Source organism: Hemiscyllium ocellatum, chromosome 11, assembly GCF_020745735.1.
Source record: "Hemiscyllium ocellatum isolate sHemOce1 chromosome 11, sHemOce1.pat.X.cur, whole genome shotgun sequence".
Lineage (NCBI taxonomy): Eukaryota > Metazoa > Chordata > Chondrichthyes > Orectolobiformes > Hemiscylliidae > Hemiscyllium > Hemiscyllium ocellatum.
The window spans coordinates 11,858,150-11,878,857 of NC_083411.1; the positions used below are offsets into that span (position 1 = coordinate 11,858,150).

The following is a 20,708-nucleotide window of genomic DNA, read 5'->3' on the forward strand; positions in this document are numbered from 1 at the left end:
AATTTGGATTTCTTTAAGGGAATGCTAAATAACATGAGGGGAAAATGGCTAGATGTCTGTTCTAATGGGGGGAACAGACTCATGCTGTTGGGCTGAATGGCCTGTCTCGATGCTTTATGTTCAGTGTAATTTAATGTAATCCAATCCCTTACCAACTGATGCTGCTATCTGTCAAGGCGAGGATGACAGCAATGTCGGATAGTAATAAAAAGTCAATCTGCATGTGCATACAAGTGTCAGCTGCAGGGACAACACTCCTGCCTTTGACTCAGAATGTTGTGTGTTAAAAGCTCTATCCCAGGGACTTCAGCCTAGAATCTAAATTCATACACCAGTACAGTACTGTAGGAGTGCTGCACTGTAGCATGTGCTGTCTTTCAAATGTAAACCACGTCCCTTTTCAGGGAAGACGCCACACAAGAGGAGGCATGGCATCGGAATAATGTCAGTGGACTAGTAATCCAGAACTTGGCACCAATGCTTCAGCAGATGGTGAAACTTAAATTCAGTTTAAAAATCTGGAATAAAGGGCTGATGTAGTGATAACCATGTATCCATAGTTGGTTAGCGTATCAACCTGTCAAGTGCACTCCCTTTAACTTTCTTATTGGCTGCACAGGTCTCTGCGGCCCGAACCAGAAGTCAATGCCAATCACTGTGCACAGAATGTCAGAGCAGAGGGGAAGTTGCCCATCAGGTTCACTGTGTCCTTTAAGGAAGGAAATCAGCTGTCATTACCTGTTCTGGATAACGTGTGATCCACTACATTGAGGCTGACTTTTAACTGTGAAAAATAGCTAAGTCCTCTGGGCCGGATGGGATTTATCCTGGGATTCTCTGGGAAGCCAGGGAGGAGATTGCCAAGCCTTTGGCTTTGATCTTTATGCTGTCATTGTCTCCAGGAATAGTCCCAGAAGACCGGAGGATAGCAAATATTGTCCGCTTGTTCAAGAAGGGGAGTAGAGACAATCTTGGTAATGAGATCAGTGAGCCTTACTTCGGTTGTAACGTGTTGGAAAAGGTTACAAGAGATAGGATTTATAATCATCTACAGAGAAATAAGTTGATTAGGGATAGTCAACACAGTTTTGTCAAGGGTTGTGCCTCACAAACCTTATTGACACCTTTGAGATGACGACCAAATAGGTGGATGAGGGTAAAGCGGTTGATGTGGTGTATATGAATTTTGGTGAGGCATTTGATAAGGTTCACCATGATAAGCTTTTGCACAAAAGACGGAGGCACGGGATTGGGGGTGAAAGAAGTTGGCTAGCTGAACTCGCCAACTTTAAGGGCATTTAAATGGTCATTGGATAAACATATGGATGAAAATAGAATAGTGTAGATAGAGGGCCTTCAGATTGATTCCACAGGTCGGTGCAACATCGAGGGCCAAAGGGCCTACACTGTAATTTTCTATGTTCTTATGTTCTACGTACCCTCTGGGCAATTAGGGATAGGGAATAAATCAGTGGCCAAGCAAGCAATGCCCACATCCAATGAATTAAACAAGAATTCCACAGTGAATAGTAATGAAGACTAATCGCGATGTTACCTCAGCATCCAAACCAATATTTATCTCTCAATCAAAACTAGTAAAAATAATTATCTGGCACATTCACTGTTTATGGTGCTGTGCTGTGCAGCTATGAGACATCATGATTTCTACAATAATGGCAAGATTTCAAAAGGACATAATTGGCTGTAAAACATTTTTTATAAACTCTGAGAGAATGAGAGGTACTGTTAAGGGCATTGATTAAGTTAAATTGCAATCTTCAAATGAAGTAATAATTGATTGCAAGAAATGATTTTCTCATGTATTCAATCACTTTTTCTCACAGTGATTTTAAAGTTTAATTGAAAATTGAATGCAGGTAGCTTAGATTCTTAAATGTCATATTAGAAGATCTCCAATGATATTACACATTGTGACTCAGGAGAGTCAGAAAGTGACAAGTGATGTGTGACACGAATTATGTGTTAGACAAATATGTATTTGTTTTTAACTTGGTTCTTGGAACCAGAAATACTTCATTTGCCCCATGTTCCTGGGCCACATCCTGAATTTCCTTCCCTAAGGCTATTCCGGGTTTACCTGCAGCATATGGACTGCAGAAGTTCAAGAAGGCAGCACATCACCATCTACACAAAGGCAACTAGGGACAAGTAATAAGTGCTGGCCCAGCCAGCAAAAACCGCACCCCATGTTCTACAAGCAAATACTTTTCTTATGTTCGTTCATTTGATGTGCACATCATTGGCTACATAAGTATTTATTGCCCATCTCTAATATGTCGAAGGCAGTTTATAGTCAACTATATTGCTGTGGGTCTGGAGTCACATGTAGGCCAGACCAGACCAGGTTAAGGACAGCAGATTTCCCTCCCTAAAGGACATTAGTGAATGATATGGGATTTCCTGACAATCAGCAATGGTTTCACAGTCACCATTAAACTCTTACTACTCTGTAGAATGCCTAGTGGCATCCAACACACAGCTGGGTGAATGTTCACACAGTACTGCTATTTGGTTGTGGTTTTATCAGCAAAAGACTGATTTTTCCACCATTGGCCTCACTTCTAACACAGCAATCAGGGGATAGAATCACGTGGAGAATAACTGTGGACAATGCACAAGGGTGTGATGTCCACTCTGAACTTTCTTTATTGTTATTTTATTGAACGAATTCATCTTAAAGAAGAATACCTGTAGAATTAACAAAAAATAAAGAGATGGGTAGAGGATGACAAAAGATTGAAGTGTAGAAAATAGGAGTAGGGAGAGGCCATTCAGCCTTTTGAGCCTGATCCGCCATTGAGTATGATGATGGCTGATCATCCAACATAGACCATGTTTCCAAAGAAGTGTCGAAGTTACGAGCAGGTGGCGGCCATTCGGCCCCAAAAGCTTACTAGGAGGGAGTGAGCCTTGACTTATCAGAGATTCAGTGTGGTCAGAAACATTCCTGCACCAGTGATAACACAGCCAGGCACATAGAGTAAATCTTCTTGCATTCTGTCTATGGCCCCCAAGCTCAGAATTTAGTTTATTTACTGATTTAAATTTTGCACCATCATAACAAGACAACTATAGAGCTGTTGTTAAATAACTAACATTCCTGTCTGTCCATAAGATCAGTGAGTGCTTGATAGTTTTGACCTTGAAAGTTCCATTGGCACCAATTACAGTTCCTTGTTTTTTCACCAGACTTACATTTCCGAGTTTACACTGCAGTAGCTCACATTCTGGGCACTTAAGATGATTTTGGGGAAATGTGGACCTTTATGATGTTGAAAGAATTCAGTGAAGGAAAACAAAATCAACACTTTACAGCAGAAATAAAAACTGAAAATGTGAGAAATGCACAGCAGACTTTGCAGTGGATATGGAAAGGGGAGCAGAGTTCACTGAATCACAGAATTGTTACGATGTACCAAGGAGGCCATTTCACCCATTGTGCTTATGCAAGCTCTCTACATGAGGATTGTACTTTAAACTGCATTCTCTATTTAACCCTGCACGTATTTCCTTTACAAACAGCAGTCTGACTTAAACTTTTCATTGAATCTGCCCCATCACAGTTTCAGGTAGTGCATTCCAGGCCTCAACCACTTGTTGCATGAAAAAACAGTTTCTTATCATTCCTCTTTGGTTTGCCAATTAGTTTAAATGGGAAAAAGCAAACTGCTGTGGAAGCTGGAGATCTGAAATAAATTCAGCAAGTGCTGGAGAAACTCAGCAGGTCTGGAATCATCAGTAGAGAGAGAGAGAGTCAAAGTCTCATATTTCGAGTATAAAAATAGGGAAGTCTTGCTATAGGTATCAAGGCACTGGTCAGACCACATCTAAAATATTGTGAACAATTTGGTGCGTTTATTTGGAAAAGATATACTGACATTCAAGGCAGTCCAGAGAAAGTTCACTAGTTTGATCCTGGGTATGGAGGGATTTCCTCAAGGGGAGAGTTGAGTAGGTTTAGACTGTACTCATTGGAGTTGAGAAGCATGAGTGGAAACATTCAAGATTCTTCAGGTGCTTGGTAGGGTCGTCATGGAAAGTTTGTTGCCCCTTGTGGGACAGTGCTTCATATCAGAATAAAGGGTCTTCCATTTAAGTCAGAGATGGGCGATAATTCCTTCTCTCAGAGGGTAAGATAAAGTCACCTTAGTCTCAGAGGACCACAGGGCTGCTTTCTCATTAGAGAAGTGTGATGGTGTTGTTTAACCTGAGGGTCAACAACATCTCAGGCAAGGGACAACGTGAAGAAATCAGGTCATTCATGTCTAATGGAGTCCAATGACTCATCTTCAGAAAAATTACATTAAATCTGTGCCCTCTTGTTCTTGAGCCTTTCAGAATGGATGGAGTCAGGAACCTGACACCACGATGAATTCCATCTCCTGACCCTACATCTCATGGAAAGCTAGTTTTGAATCAAAATGCTGTCACAGGGCAGGCAAGCTCGGTGTGCTGTCATCGTCATCAGATGGCTGATGAGACAGCAACTACCTGGAACAAACATTGGCAGCCAGCTGTCACTCCTCAATGAACTATTCCTCTTAAGACCAGCAGGATAACTGCTTGGGGATAAAGGTGACCAGGGCATTAGTTTAGCTCACAGGGCCTTCCTAACGCATGACCCAACATTCCCTCTGAGCTGCTCTGCTGGGAAGCTCCATGCATGTCAGTCTCATGCCTTGTACAGGTTAAGGGGAGGCAATAGCCCCATTCTATTATCATTAATTCTGAGAGCCATTAATTCTGATTCCACCCTGGCAGTTAGTGGAATTAAGAAACCAATATTGGCAGTGAATTTGTTGTTGATTGAACCCTTCAGGTTCACTCATATCCTTTAGGGAAGGAAATCAGCAGTCCTTACCTGGTCTGATCTATATCTGGTTGCAGACCCACAGCAAGGTGATTAACTCTTAACTATCCTCTGGGCAATTAGAGATGGGCAGTGAGATCTCCGAGAACATCAGAGGAATTCTGTACCGAAACTCCCCTGGACTCACACAACTTGTGACTACTACAGCTAAAACAAAGTAGAAAAAATCTGAACTGGGGGAACTGGCCACTCCCCTTCCCTCATTAACCTGTTAACACCTTAGACTCCTTGGTACCTCTGCATTTACGACCTCTTTCAAAAAAAAAACCATGGATAAAATAACCTTGTAAAAGTGGCATCATCATCACGCAATCAAGAAGAAAGAAACAATCTGCCTCTTTGGATTTGTAAGAGGAATCCTCACTGACTAGAATGCCCCTTCAGCAGTGGGGAACCCAAGCTTCTGGCTCAGCAGCAGAAACCTCCTGCCTAACTGGAAGCAAAACAAAACCCTTCCTGGATCTGTGTGAGCCCTGACTCAGCCCATTCATGATGCCATTGTCTCAGTTTTTACAAAAGACACCCAGGGATAATTTGAAGCTGTTTACCAACTGCCTGTCTGAAGATAACATCCCAACACCATTATGGCAACATCTCTCTGCAAGGGAAGCAGGACAGAACACATCTCTCTTAATGGGCACAATACAGTCTCAGGATATTAACTACTATAAAATCAAAGGTATATGGAATAAAGATTTCTTCCAACTGATGATTGACTTGGTTTATCAAGTGGAATAAATTTATCTTCGTTCGATCTTATCTTTCACAAAAGAACAGAATGCGGCTCATACAATGTCAGTTTGCCACGTACACACTCAATGTGAAGCCCATCATCAAAGAGGGCTGGATGCACAATTGACGGAGCTTATCAAACTTTGCACCAGAGCTTCTTACAGGCACTGTGATGGAAAATGTCACAAACCCGTGGCACAAAGCCACCAAACGTTTTCCACCCACTAAGACAAGAAAGATGCCCGATTCATCAGAGATAATACACTCCACTTTACACATGTGCATGAACTTTATTTGGAAGTGTTTTTAATAAAATGTACCTGCAGTCACAAAATGTCTCCCATATTTACAGCTCTTAGTCTCAGTTCAGTGTTTCTGACACCACACCCAGACTTAATCACGCACAATTGGCAGTCAACGGTAAACTAACATGCATCAAACACTGAAGAATTGAAGATTATGTCCAGTATGAGCCTGCCTCTCATGACTTTTTTTCTTAACTTTCCCTGCTTTTACATTATTGAAGCAAATTTGCTGTGGAAGGGATGATTTTCTTCATTATAACACTCATGTTACAATGAGATTCTTTCCAAATGAGTTAACTTCAATGGTGAGAATCAAGAGAAAACGTTCACCTATACTTTTATACATTGTGTCCAGCCATCTACACCATTATGACACTGAGTCATCACAAAATGCACCATTGGAACAGATTGAGTTCATCTCCTGATGCTCACTCTTGAGGCATTACTTGAATCAGTCCATTGTGTTGTTCAGACTTTATGTATGGATTCCCTTAGGGAAAAAGTGCATTAAAAATTGCAATGGGATGGCGCTCCTGTGTTACTCCTGAATTGGTATCTCCGATGTCAAATCCCCAAGTATCCCATGTGGGCTGCAAAATTGTTCCTGTCAACCTGGGAGATATCTCAAACTGTGGATGATGATGGTGTGGTTTTGGAATATTTTCAGCAATAAGGCAAGACTGTGATGAAGTTGTACCAAGTTGCATTCGTATAGAATCTTTAGCATGGCAAAACAGACATCCTAACTGGCTTCACTGCAATTTTTTTATATATAAAAGACTACAACTGAGGCATTTATGGAACTATTAGAACAGAAGAGCTGAAGCTTTGTCAAAAAAGTATGTTTCAAGCAGTGTCCAAAGGGAGGAGAGGGAAGTAAAGTAACAAAGGGTGAGGGAGGGAATTCCTGAGCTCAGGTTACAAACATCTGAAGGAATGATGCCACTGGTAAGGCTGGAAATCTGAAACCAACAGTGCTGCAGAGTCTGAGCAGGTCTGTGAAGAGAGAAATAGAGTTCATGCGTCAAGCACGTAGCTCAGTGGTTGGTTAATTACCTCAAGGTGCCAAGGACCCGGGTTCAATTCCAGCCTCAGGCGACTGTCTGTGTGGAGTTTGCATATTCTTCCTGTGTCTGTGTGGGTTTCCACCCACAGTCCAAAGATGCACAGGTGAGGTGGTCATGCTAAATTGCCCAGAGTGTTCAGGGATGTGTCGGTGCATTAGTCAGGGGAAATGTAGAGTAATAGGTAAGGGGAATATGTCTGGATGGGATACTCTTCGGAGGGTCGGTTTGGACTTGTTTGGCCAGATGGCTGTAGGAGATCCACTGTAGAGATTTTATGAAGCAGTTCAGTATGACTTCTTTAAAGTTTAGCGATGCTGAAAAGGAGGTGAATGGATATCTCAGAGGTGTAGGACTGGAGAAGATTAGAAAGTTCAAGCGGTGATAAGGTTATAGATGAATAAGAAGAAAAGGAGGAGCATCTTAAAAGCGAGGCATGCATTCATAGGGATGAGTCCAGTATCAGTAAGGATACAGGCAACATGTGACAGACACATATCCATGGAAGTTTCAAGGTGGGAGTTGATGGGAAGGTGGAAGTAGTCACATCTGCAGGTGCCACAGGAGTTTCAGCAGCAGATGAGCTGACATATGGACAAAGATCTGCACTGGATACTGCAAAGGCTATGTACCCTGACAACATTCCTAAAATAGTACTGAACAGCTGTACTCCAGAACTTGCCATTACCTTAGCCAAGCTCTTCCAGTATAGTTACAACACAGGCATCTGACAGTGTGGAAAATTGCCCTGGTATGTCCTGCACACAGAAAGCAGGGCAAATCCAACACAGCTAATCACCGCCTCATCAGTGTACTCTTTCTCATCAGTAAAATGATGGAAGGTGTCATCAACAGTGCTGTCTAACAGCATCTGACCTCATTACAGCCTTGGTTCAAACACGGACAACGCAGCTGAATTCCAGAGGGGAGGGGAAAGTGACAGCCCTTGAGATCAAGGCTGCATTCAACCGGATATGGCATCAAGAAGCCCTAGAGTCAAAAAGTCTGGTGCTTGAAAAGCACAGCCAGTCAGGGAGCATTCAAGGAGAAGGAGAGTCAACATTTCAAGCATAAGCTCTTCATCAGGAATGACAGAGCTTATGCTCGAAACATCGATTCTCTTGCTCGTCAGATGTTACCTGACCAGTTGTGCTTTTCCAGCACCACACTCTCGACTCTAATCTCCAGCATCTGCAGTCTTCACTTTTTCCTATCAAGAACCCCTAGCAAAAGTGGACTTATTGAGTATCAGGAGGCAAACTTCTGGTAGTTTAAGTCATACCTGGCACATAGGTAGGTGGTCATTGTTGTGGGAGGTCAGACATCCCAACTCCGGGTAGTGGATTAGAGTGGTGCTGGAAAAGCACAGCAGTTCAGACAGCATCCAAGGAGCAGGAAAATCCATATTTCAGGGCTTTTGCCCGAAACGTTGATGTTCCTGCTCCTTGGATGCTGTCTGGACTGCTGTGCTTTTCCAGCACCACTCTAATCCAGAATCTGGTTTCCAGCATTTACAGTCATTGTTTTTACCTAACTCCAGGGTAGTGTCCTATACCCAACCATCTTCCGCTACCTCATCAATGACCTTCCCTTTATCATAAGGTCAGAAGTGGGGATGTTCACCATTGATCCTACAATGTTCAGCACCATTCGGAATTCCTCAGATACTGACACCATCCATGTTTAAATAGAAATAATCCTGGACAATATCCAGGCTTGGGCTGACAAGAGGCAAGTCGCATTCACACCACCAATACCAGGCAATGATCATCTCCAATAAGAGAAAATCTAACCACCTATCCTTGACATTCAATGGTGTTACTGTCACTGAATGCCCTACTATCAACATCACTAAGGTTACCATTGACCAGAAACTCAATTGGATGCACCAAATGAACGCAGTGGCTACAAGAGCAGATGGCAACCATCATCAATGCTCAGTAGCAGCAGTGTGTACTGTCTTCAAGAGGCACTGCAGAAGATCATCAACAGCACCTTCCAAACCCATGACCACTGCCATCTAGGAGGACAAGAGCAGCCAATACATGGGAACACCACCACCTGCAAGTTTCTTTCCAAGCCACTCACCATCCTGACTTGGAAATGTATCATCGTTTCTTTGCTGTCCTTGGATCAAAATCGTGGAATCTCCTCCCTTAAGGCATTGTGGGTCAACTCACAACACATGGGCTGTAGCGGTTCAAGAAGGTAGCTCACCACCAACTTCTCAAGGTCACCTAGGGATGGGCAATAAATCCCAACATCGCAACAAGTAAATTTTTAAAAATTGACATTACAGAGGTGATCTGAATGGCTAACAGAGTGAATGTTAGGACAGAAGGTCCTAACTTAATTGCATTATCAATTAAGTTGGAAGTAATCTGCTTCAGCCTCAGAAGCATCCAGGATGAGGGGAGAAATCAGTAACTAAGGAATGATGATTGTCATGAAGACTGAAGAAAATGCTCTCATTGTTATCTCAATATTGAATTGGAAGAAATTGTTGCTCATCCAAGATTGAATTTGGAACAAATGATGGGGCAAATCTGGGCTGGTGGAGGGATGGAGTGAACGTTGGTGATGGTGGGGTCCTTCAGTATACCTGTGGAAACAACTTGTACTTAAATTACCAAATCTTGAGATTCAAATCAGTCAAATCAGAAAATGGAGAAGTAAAAAAATGTGGAAGCTAAATTGTTAGGTTGTGAGGGAATGAATGCAGAGCTTGCTGCCTGCATGTAATCTATGAACTAGAGCTTGGAAATTCTGTGGAGGTTTAATGTAGAGATACTCGCAGTGTAGCTTTTCACTGAGAGGAGGTTCGTAAGATCAGTGTAGCACCTCACTGAGTGTAGATCCTGGGCTGCTACACATTACATTGACCACAGAGATAAAGGAAGTCTTAGTTTTTGCAAACTCCCATCCCTCTGTCTCTGCTTTGTGAAGATATTCCTTACCACCTTGTCAGGAGTGAAAATTTAGATGTGTGTTAGCATTTGACCTTAAGTCAGAAGGTGCAGGGTCTAAACTGCATTGCACAACAGGCAGGTCATGAAGTTGAAGACCAAATTCTGGATTGACATCCAGAGGGATACTTGTGTGTATGAGTAAGTTGATGCACCCCACTGCCACCACTAGAGAAGTGATTGCTGGGCTGCTTGCTGAGATATTTATATCAGCAATAGTCACAGGTGAGGTGCCGGAAGACTGGAGGTTGGCTAATGTGGTGCCACTACTTAAGAAGGGTGGTAAGGATAAGCCAGGGAACTATAGACCGGTGAGCCTGACGTTGGTGGTGGGAAAGTTGTTGGAAGGAATCCTGAGAGATAGGATTTACATGTATTTGGAAAGGCAAGGACTGATTAGAGATAGTCAGCATGGCTTTGTGCATGGGAAATCATCTCTCACAAACTTGATTTGAGTTTTTTGAAGAAGTAACAAAGAGGATTGATGAGGGCAGAGCAGTAGATGTGATCTATATGGACTTCCATAAGGCGTTTGACAAGGTTCCACATGGGAGACTGGTTAGCGAGGTTAGATCTCACGGAATACAGGGGGAACTAGCCATTTGGATACAGAACTGGCTCAAGACAGAGGGTGGTGGTGGAAGGTTGTTTTTCAGAATTGACACCTGTGACCAGTGGAGTTTCACAAGGATCGGTGCTGGGTCCTTTATTTTTCATCATTTATATAAATGATTTGGATGTGAGCATAAGATGTATAGTTAGTAAGTTTGCAGATGATACCAAAATTGGAGGTGTAATGGATAGGTTACTTCAGATTACATCAAGATCTTGATCAGATGGGCCAATGGGCTGAGAAGTGGCAGATGGAATTTAATTCAGATAAATGTGAGGTACTGCATTTTGGGAAAGCAAATCTTAGCAGGACTTATACACTTAATGGTAAGATCCTAGCAAGTATTGCTATACAAACAGATCTTGGAGTGCAGGTTCATAACTCCTTGAAAGTGGAGTTGCAGGTAGGTAGGATAGTGAAGAAGGTGTTTGGTATGCTTTCCTTTTTTTGGTCAGAGTACTGAGTACAGGAGTTGGGAGGTCATGTTGCAGCTATACAGGAAATTGGTTCGGCCACTGTTGGAATATTGCATGCAATTCTGGTCTCCTTCCTATCGGAAAGATTTTGTGAAACTTGAAAGGGTTCAGAAAAGATTTACAAGGATATTGCCAGGTTTGGAGGACTTGAGCTGTGGGGAATGGTTGAACAGGCTGGGGCTGTTTTCCCTGGAGCATTGGAGGCTGAGGTTTATAGGTTTATAGAGGTTTACAAAATTATGAGGGGCATGGATAGGATAAATAGACAAAGTCTTTTCCCTGGGGTCGGAGAGTCCAGAACGAGAGGGCATAGGTTTAGGGTGAGAGGGGAAAGATATCAAAGAGATCTAAGGGGCAACTTTTTCATGCAGAGTGTGGTGCATGTATGGAATGAGCTGCCAGAGGAAGTGATGGAGGCTAGTACAATTGCAACATTTAAAAGGCATTTGGATGGGTATATGAATAGGAAGGGCTTGGAGGGATATGGGTAGGATGCTGGCAGTTGGGACTAGATTGGGTTGGGATATCTGGTTGGCATGGACGAGTTGGACAGAAGGGTCTGTTTCCATCCTTACATTTCTATGACTCTATAGCTCTCACCCCCCAATTTATCATAAGAACAATTAAGTGCAGTGTTCATGGCATGGTTCAATCCAGAACTGTGAAGAGGTCAAGAAGTCCAGCGCTATTTGGCAATTCAAATCACTTTAAGAGGACAGTGACCTTTATTTTTAAAGTGCTGTCTGTTTCAGAGCTTACTCCAACAGTACATTAAAGCCACATAGCATAGTTGTAGTCACAGGGACATGAGGGAAAAAGAAGAGATGATGTGCTGAGATGGAGAAATGTGGGAAAAGTTTTGTGTGGAGCACACAGATGAACACCAACATGGAGCCTGTAGGCTGAATTGACTTGTCCCAATGCTGTCAATTTGATGTTATTTTGCTTATACATGTCTCTGAAAATTATTAATAAAATTAACATGTCGGCATGCCTGGGTCATTTGATACACTGTTTGATAACCAACAGATAACTCTGCTGCTAAGTGCTGTGGTGTTCAATCCTGAGAGATTCATGTCTAATTGTTGCTGACTCAATACATTCTGAAATAAATTGCTTTGTTGGTATCTATTTGAACAAAGCAGCTGGAAATGTACGACTTACTTGCAGAGATCTAAAGTGTGATAGATTTAGAGTTTTTACTTTCGAGATGTACTTGCATTTGATCCATTTCATTGAACAAATTGTTGTTTTATCCTCAGCTACAGCTTCAACAGAACATCCACTTGACTTCCCCTGGTATGCTGATTTCTACAAAAAAAGTGGATGATGCTGGAACTCTCTCAGAGGATGATGGTTTGCCCAGAAGTCCTCCGGAAATATCATCTCTTCACGCCATTCTGAGATGCTCCACTCCGAAGGTACAGTAGGTTTAATGTAAAGAGGGAGTTGGAGAGGTTGAGCTTGGCCACGAGTCCAACAAAGCTACTGATAACAGCAGAGCCTCATTGAAATATTATTTGAAATACTATTCGGAGATGATGGCCAAGTGGTATCATCAGTCAACTATTAACCCTGATTTATGTTCTGCAGACCTGAGTTCCAAACCTGCCATGGCACATGGTGGAATCTGAATTTAATTAGGAATAACCTGGAATGAAGAGTCGACTGATGACCATGAATCCATTGTCAGTTGTTGGAAAAACCCATCTGGTTCACTAATGTCCTTTCAGGAAGGAAATCTGCCATCCTTACCTGGTCTGGCCTCCTTGTGACTCCAGAGCCACAGCAATGTGGTTGACTCTCAGCCACCCTCTGAAATGGCCGAGCAAGCCACTCAGTTATATCAATTGCTAGAAAGTCACAACAAAGACCCGACCAGCATTGTGGGTCAACCCACAGCAAGTGGACAGCAGCAATTCAAGAATGCAACTCACTGCCACCTTCTCAGGGGCAAATAGAGATGGGCTATCAATGCTGACCTGCCAGCAACATCCATGACCCACAAATGAATTAAAAAAAAATAACATCCTCCCATCCACCTAGCAACTAGCCAATCTGGACAGAAATCCTTCCATGCTTCTGTGTAAACCTTGTGATGTAGTAAAAGCAGTTAGCAAAAGAGGCAGTGAGGTGGTTTCTGAATAAGATATATTTTGGTGAAGCTATTTGTCTTCTTCACATATGGACAATTCACAAGCATACCAACTTAATGAGGAAACTAATGGGGTTTTTTATTTCATCTTTGTTTTGCCCCACACTATCGCCTAACAGCTTTTATTTTCCCCAGCACCCATGATGTGTGTGTGCAGGTGTGAGACTTAGTAAAAGACAATTGGTGTCAAAATCTTTATTCATTTTCCACTACCAGGAAGAAACACCAGAGTGGCCAGTGACAAGTAGTGCCCTTCTAACTAATGGTTATATTTATATTTTTTTAATTTTATTAAACAAATTATAAAAACAATTTACAACAGTTACATGTACAGCTGCATACAAGAGACAGCAATTTTACAAGGGAGAGGAGTAAAGCCAGGCGCCAAACCCTACCATTCAAACAGTTTACAGGGACATGAGGACAAACCTCAAATCCCAGTTCCACATAAAAATATAATGAGACATTAACAATGACATTTGTACATTAGACAATACTGGTACATACAAAGGTGCAGATAATACAGACCCAGTAAGCCCCGCCCCTCCCACCTTCCGACCACTCTAAGGTAGCCCGCCCCTACTCACCTTCCGGTTCTCAGTCCACCCCATGCCCCTTCCAGTTCTCAGTCTGCCCCGACACACCTTTTGACCACCTCTAGGACAGCCCGCCCCGGTACCCGCCCGGGGTGACAGCAGTCAGGACGGCCTACCCACCTTCCGGCATCACTAACCACCCTCATCACCTTTCGACCACCTCTGGGGCAGCCCGCCCTGGTAAACTAATGGTTATACTGTGTGAGAGGGGAGTGCTGATTGGTTTGCGAGTGAACTCTGCTTGGTTGAGGTATTCCCATGGAGAATGCACCAGTTAACAATGATTGACAATTAACTGCCAGGCTTTGTTTAAACATTAAATTAGTTTTTGTGATTTTTAAAGTGATTGACCAGGCCTAAGATATAAATCTTATGTTGTTGAGTCTCCTCTGTTGCAGCATAAATGTTGGTTTCCTGTTTAAATTGTTATTCTTGAAAATTGTCCTGATGGGTGCAAGACAAAAAGCTTCAACACAATGTGACTTATTTCAGCAATATGCAAGTTATATACGACAGGTATACAATTCCTTTATTGGTAACCCTCGGGTCAGCTGGTTTTTGGAATTTGGAATTTTTCAGATTTCAGAATAAGTGACAGTTTCACGGTGAATCAAAACAAAAAATGACCAAACAGCAATGCACCTGTGAGTACTATGAGCACTGAGACAGTCCTTTGCGAGAATAACTTATTGACCCTACTCCCTTACCCTCTCTTACAGCCTGGATAATCTTCCCTCCTTACCCAGTTATTCATAAGTTACCCAGCATAAGACCATAGGATATAGGAGCAGAATTAGACCATTCAGCCCATCAAGTCTACTACGAGCACTGAGACAGTGCTGGGCCATGCTGCCATTTCACATCTGAATGACGTGGGTCGAGTGGGTGTTGGGTTGCGTTATCTGCGCACGAAAAAATCTTGTTACGGCAAAAGAAAACTTCATGAAAAGATCTTCGGATTTCTGAGTTGGGATAAAAGACTGAATTATTGAATGAGGTCGATGTACATCTTTGGAGTCCGGATGGAATCGGAATAGAAAGAGGCAGACTCAATAACAGATCAACAATACGGTCTACTACCAATTTGGGATGTGAACAGTGTGTGGTACTCCATAAGAAAATGTGGCAGACATATAGTTTGTTGCTGCTTTTAATTTGTACGTCATTTATTTATTTGTTAATTATCCATTAACGGGATGTGGGCAGCACAGGCTTGACCATCATTTATTTCCCATTCATCGTGACCTTTGAGAAGGTTGTGCTGAGCTGAACCATAGGAGTCCTTGGGGGTGCAGGGACATTGGTAGTGCTGTTAGGAAAGGAGTTCGAGGATTTTAACCCAGCGACACTGAAGGAAATTTCCAAATCAGGATAATCTGGGGCTTGGGGAGCAATTTGCAGATGTTCCTTTACTTTTACTGTGTGTGTTCTTCGGGATGCAAGAGGTTGTGTATTTTGAAGGTGCAGTTGGAGGAAGCTTGGTGAGTTGATGCCGTGCATCTTGCAGACAGTACACACTGCTACCCCTGTGTGTCGATTGTGGAGGGAGGGAGTGTTGTAGATAATTAACATTAATATGTTACCTTCATCAACTATTTGATGGCCAATTGCCTCCAACCGTGCAGGTATTTGCCAAAGTAAAAGCATGTCCACTTCTGTCCTTGACTAACCACCTTTCTCATTCTTCCCTCCAGTCTGCAGCCACTGTGGAGAGACACAGCTCTTTGAGTTTAGGTGGAACAGGAAGTGAAGATGAAGAGCAGGTAAACATTCAATTGTTCTCTTTGGAGCAGGTTTTAGTGGAATCATAGAAAGATTAGAGCACAGAAGGACACCATTTGGCCTGTCTCATCCATATCAGTTCTTTGTGAGAATAACTTATTGACCCTACTCCCTTACCCTCTCTTATGGCCTGGATAATCTTCCTTCCTTACCCAGTTATTCATAAGTTACCTAGCATAAGACCACAGGATAAAGGAGCAGAATTAGACCATTCAGCCCATCAAGTCTTCTCCATCATTCAATCATGGGGGAAATGTTTCTCAGTTCCATTCTCCCCATAACCCTTGATCTGCTTACTTATTAAGAACCTATCTCTATGCACTCAACTGCTTAACATCCACAGCTTTCTGCAATAATGCATTCAACAGATTCACTATCTTCTGGCTGAAGAAATTCCTCATCAACTTAATTCCATAGCGTCATCCCTTCACTCTGAGGCTGTACTGTCGGAGTCTGACCTACTATTGGGTCAGTGTTCTGTAAGTTTCAGTGAGATCCCTCCCTTGTCATAAAATTTTGACAGTGGGGAAGCAGGCCCTTCAGTCCATCAAACCCACACAACCTCCGAAGAGCATCCCACCCAGAGCCAACCCTCTGCCCTGTCCCTGCATTTCTCACAGTCAATCCACCTAACCTGTACATTTTTGGACTGTGGAAGGAAACCCATGCAGAAACAGGGAGAATGTGCAAACTCCACACAGGCAGTCACCTGTGGCTGGAATCAAACCCAGGTCCCTACCGCTGTGAGGCAGCAATGCTAACCATTGAGCCACTGTGCCACTCACCCTTCTAAATTCTATTAAGTTCAAACCCAAAATCCTCACCTGCTCCTCATATGACCGACCCTTCAACCCTAGGATTGATCTGGTGACCCTCCTCTGGACCACATCCAAAGCCAGCTCATCCTTCCTTGCATACAGAGTCCAAATTGCTCACAATGTTCCAAATACAGCCTTGCCAGAGCTTTGCACAGCCTCAGCAGTACATCCCTGCTGTTGTACTGTAGCACTCTGGAAATGAATTACATTACATTTGCCTTCCTAAATGCCAACCGAACCTGCATGTTACCCTTAAAAGAATCCTGAACTATGACTCCCAAGTTCCTTTGTGTTTCAGATTTCCAAAGGCCTTCCCCACTTAGTCTAAATCTGTACTCTTCCTATCAAACCTTGTAACCCCACCATACAGTCCATTGGTAAATGCTGGTATCACTGCCCTTGGCCTTTCTCTAGGGGCGAAAGGTGTGCTGGAAAAGCACAGCAGGTCAGGCCACATCTGAGGAGCAGGAGAATCGTCATTTCAGGCATAGGCCCTTCTGCCAGGAACGTGGCTGAGAGACAAATAGGGGGTGGGGGTGGGGGGAAGGTAGCTGGGAAGGAGATAGTCAGATGGAGGTGGGGGGTGATGGTGACAGGCTGGAGGGGAGGGTGGAGCAGAAAGGTGGGAAGGAAGGTAGACAGGTGGGACAGTTCAAGTGGATGGTGCTGAGTTGGAGGGTTGGATCTGGGGTGATGTGGGGAGGGGAAATGAGGAAACTGGTGAAATCAACGTTGATGCCGTGTGTTTGGAGGGTCTGAAGGGGGAAGATGTGTCAGTCTCTCTCCAGGGGTTGGGTGGCTTGGATTTAATGGACCTGTTTTTCACTTGCTCTTGCCTAAGACCATCTGCTCCTGAATTTCTAATTCCTTCCATTATTACATTTAGACCTGATAATTCCAATGTACTTCCCCCCATGCAGGACAGCCAGACTGCACAATTATTTGTCTTTCTTCCTTGCATTAAACAATAGTCCTCTTGTGTTAAGGGAGATAACTGGAGAAAGTTTTATTAATATGCATGAAATTGGCTTTATCAAAAATCTGATTTAGGCTTGATTGTTTGACATTTTATGGTATTTTGTCCCTCCTTAAAATAAATGGAAACTATTGTAGTCACTTGGTAATAAAGAACATGAGTATTGTTGTGAAAAGAAAATGTGTCCACGCCTTTCATCTTGCACTGATCAGGATATAATTGCAAGAATGCCAAATTAGAAAGGGAACAATATATAATGCATGACAAAAGGATATAGGCTGGTTGGCAAGTCTGCTTTGATTGATCAAGTGTTGCAACAGGGAATGAACCAGGTAATTATTTCACCCCTACTCATAGCTGAGCTTGATCCCATTCCTACTTGATATAAGCACTTGTGCCCTTTCATCAGGGATCACTAGGTAATAGGGAACATTGGCTGATTTTCTTCTTTCTGAAGTACGTAACATTGTGTACCAAATTTGAAGAGAAAAGACCATCAAACAACAGTGAGGTTTTATTTCCAAGCAACTGAATCTGGGGAATGGAAACTATTGTAGACATATTGATGCTGTATTCACAACACTAAAATATATTTTAGAGATCATTCAAAATTAAATTAAGTGATAAATTAATGCATTCACAGAGTATAAAGTATCAATTGCGATGGGAGTGGTGAGAAAAGTCAGGATTTTGCAGATTGACTGCACCTTTCGCAAGTGTACAGATTATGATATGTCACTGTTTGAGCATCCTACATTGGATGTAAGGAGTAGCACCATTGACTAGCTTGTGAACAATTGCACCAAAACCATTTCTGATTCCAAGAGGATTCAGAGCAATATTCCTTCAGAGTGAGAAAGAAGATGATAGGAATGTCTTAAGTATATGTGTGTTGGAATATCATGTGACTGCTACTTAGTGCCATGAGCTCTTGGAACATTTGAGAAAGGACATATGCCCCAATGTATATTCAATCCAATATCGACAGATCTTTCTTGTTACTGACTGAGGTGTGTTGTTTAGTTCCTGCTGTATCGTGAAGTGACGGTGACCGGTAAAGAGACAATTATCTTGAGTATTACATCTCTCTTGGTGCTGTCAGTCATTTTCAGGGCACCTGGCTTAGGGACTTGACTCTCTTGACTGTAAGAGCTACTTAAATGTTACAGCATGGGGTAAACCTTAATTTAAACCAGCAACACAGAAAAGATTTATCCTGTGTAGTAATCTGTGAAAATTCGATAGGCCAAGAACTAGTTAAAGTAAAAATTAACGACTTTATTTCTTAAAGTATAACAGAATAATTAACTAACAGCTATTTACCTAACCTATCTTTTACCTTCCCCTTCTATAAAACTAGTCTGATAAAACTCCTGATGATGATTTCCAAAATAAAACTTCTTATCTCAAAACCAGGCAGCTTTCATTCTTTCACTGCGTGTTGGTCTTCTTTTTTTCTTCTTGGGGATTCTACTTCACAGGTTACTGATTGATTAAGGTACCTTTTAAAAGAGTTATTTTGAAACAGTTTTTCACATGCTTGTGGCTTGGCAATTCTCCTCTCAACTGTTCAATTTTCCCCTGTATTATACCATCAAAACATCAGATTATGTCATTGGCTTTTAAGATTGTCAATATAATAAGTTCAAACTGGATTAGAGTTTGCTATTTTTTGTGGTATAATTTAAACTGATTGGTCTAATTCGAATCTGTTTCGTCGTTTCCAGACAACTAGCTAATCAAGTTGTTCGAACAAATGTTACTTTTTTTTCAGAGTTCTTGGTTCTATCTGGTAGTTCTGTTGCTTTTAACTCTTTGAAAGGCACAGTACACCCACATCTTTATAACATACGGCACCTGCTCAGTTTCTACATTTCTCCAGTCACCAGGGGTTCAGTAGGTACTTGTCCCTGCTTCCTTCAAGTTTGAGAATCTGTTTTGATCCTGGCTTCCAAGGATGTTGGCATTGATGAGTCATCATGTGGAAAATACCACCATGAACTTGGTTTAGTGAATGTTGGATGGCATTTAAATGGCAGAGTATCACACCAGAAGGATAAGAGTTTTCATTTCATATATCACTTAAAAACCCAACTGATTACAGATCATCTCCACTTCATGACTAGGTCATTCGCTCACCTCCTACTTGGTGAGATGCACTCTTGTCTCTAAATCAGAATATCGGGATGTCAACCCTCATTGCAGGCACTTGAACATAAAAGTCTGGGTTGCCACTCGTATGCGATACTGAGGGAGTGTTGTTTGTATGTGCTGCTGTCTTTCAAATGAGATGTTAAACCAAGGGCTCATGCCTGTTTTCAGGCAAGTGGCTATGGAACATCCAACAGCATTATTTTTATGACGCTTGGGGGAGGAATCACCTTCACTGTCCTGGTCAACATCTATCCCTCAATCAACACCAAACAAGAGAAACAGATTATTAGGTGTTGTGACTGTGTTGTCTGCGGGATCTTGCTGTGCAAGCATTGGCTGCTGTGTCTCTTCCCCACTCCCCCCCCCCCTTGTTACAGCAGGAACTACACTTCAAGAGTGCTTTGTTGGCTGTAAAGTTTTATATAACAACATATCTTGCCACAACGATTAGTAATTTGTGTAGAATATTTGCTACTTCTGAAAGCAAGATCATATTTGTAGAAGGATAATTCTTGTCATTAGCTCAAGACCCCTGAGGTTTTTCAACAAAACTCTAGTGAGAAGGGACTGTTATACTTGGTCCTGACTCAGAATAGTTTCTGGCTTTCTAGACAACTTGGTTCTCATTTTGATTCAATTTGAGTCTTTCTTGGCAGAAATGAGCTGCTATGGTATTGTGAATCTCAGCTGGACTTAATATATAAAATCTTAGCTATTGCCTCTGGAGAGGAACATTCTATTTACATTTTAATAAAATGTTTGATTCAAATTTCATTCCTCAATTTGTGTTTGTCCTTCACAGTTGGTGCTATACTTTAAGTCTTAACCTTTGAAATCTGGGGTCAAAGGGGATCATTCATGGATCTGGTTTCTATGGGAAGAGTGGAATTGAGTATGGCCCACATTTAGTAACCCCAGTGGATCCCTGAAAATCATTTGGTCTTATATTAGCTTCGGATGATTATCAAACATCCAGGACAGCCACCTAAAATGCACACTTTGCACTTACTTGTGGAATGAAGGGCCTAATCACTATTAGGAAACCCTCAGGAAAATTGGCCTACCCTGAATCTGACCTTTTCCAAACAGGCTTTGTTGGCGTGTATCCAGTTAAACAACGAGCTTCCACCAAAAAGCAAGTAAAACATCATTAATCTTTCTATACGATGTACAGATTTGG

At 42.2% G+C, this 20,708-nt stretch overlaps 1 protein-coding gene across 2 annotated transcripts in view; it reads left to right on the top strand.

Moving 5' to 3' along the window:
* Positions 1–20,708, top strand: part of zgc:66433 (uncharacterized protein LOC321250 homolog) — a 198,590-nt gene that overhangs the window by 144,340 nt on the left and 33,542 nt on the right. For both annotated transcript variants that reach the window (XM_060832406.1, XM_060832405.1), the window contains exons 5-6: positions 12,310–12,468; positions 15,493–15,561. In XM_060832406.1, coding sequence (XP_060688389.1) covers positions 12,310–12,468; positions 15,493–15,561 — 228 coding nt within the window. The remainder of the gene's footprint in view (positions 1–12,309; positions 12,469–15,492; positions 15,562–20,708) is intronic.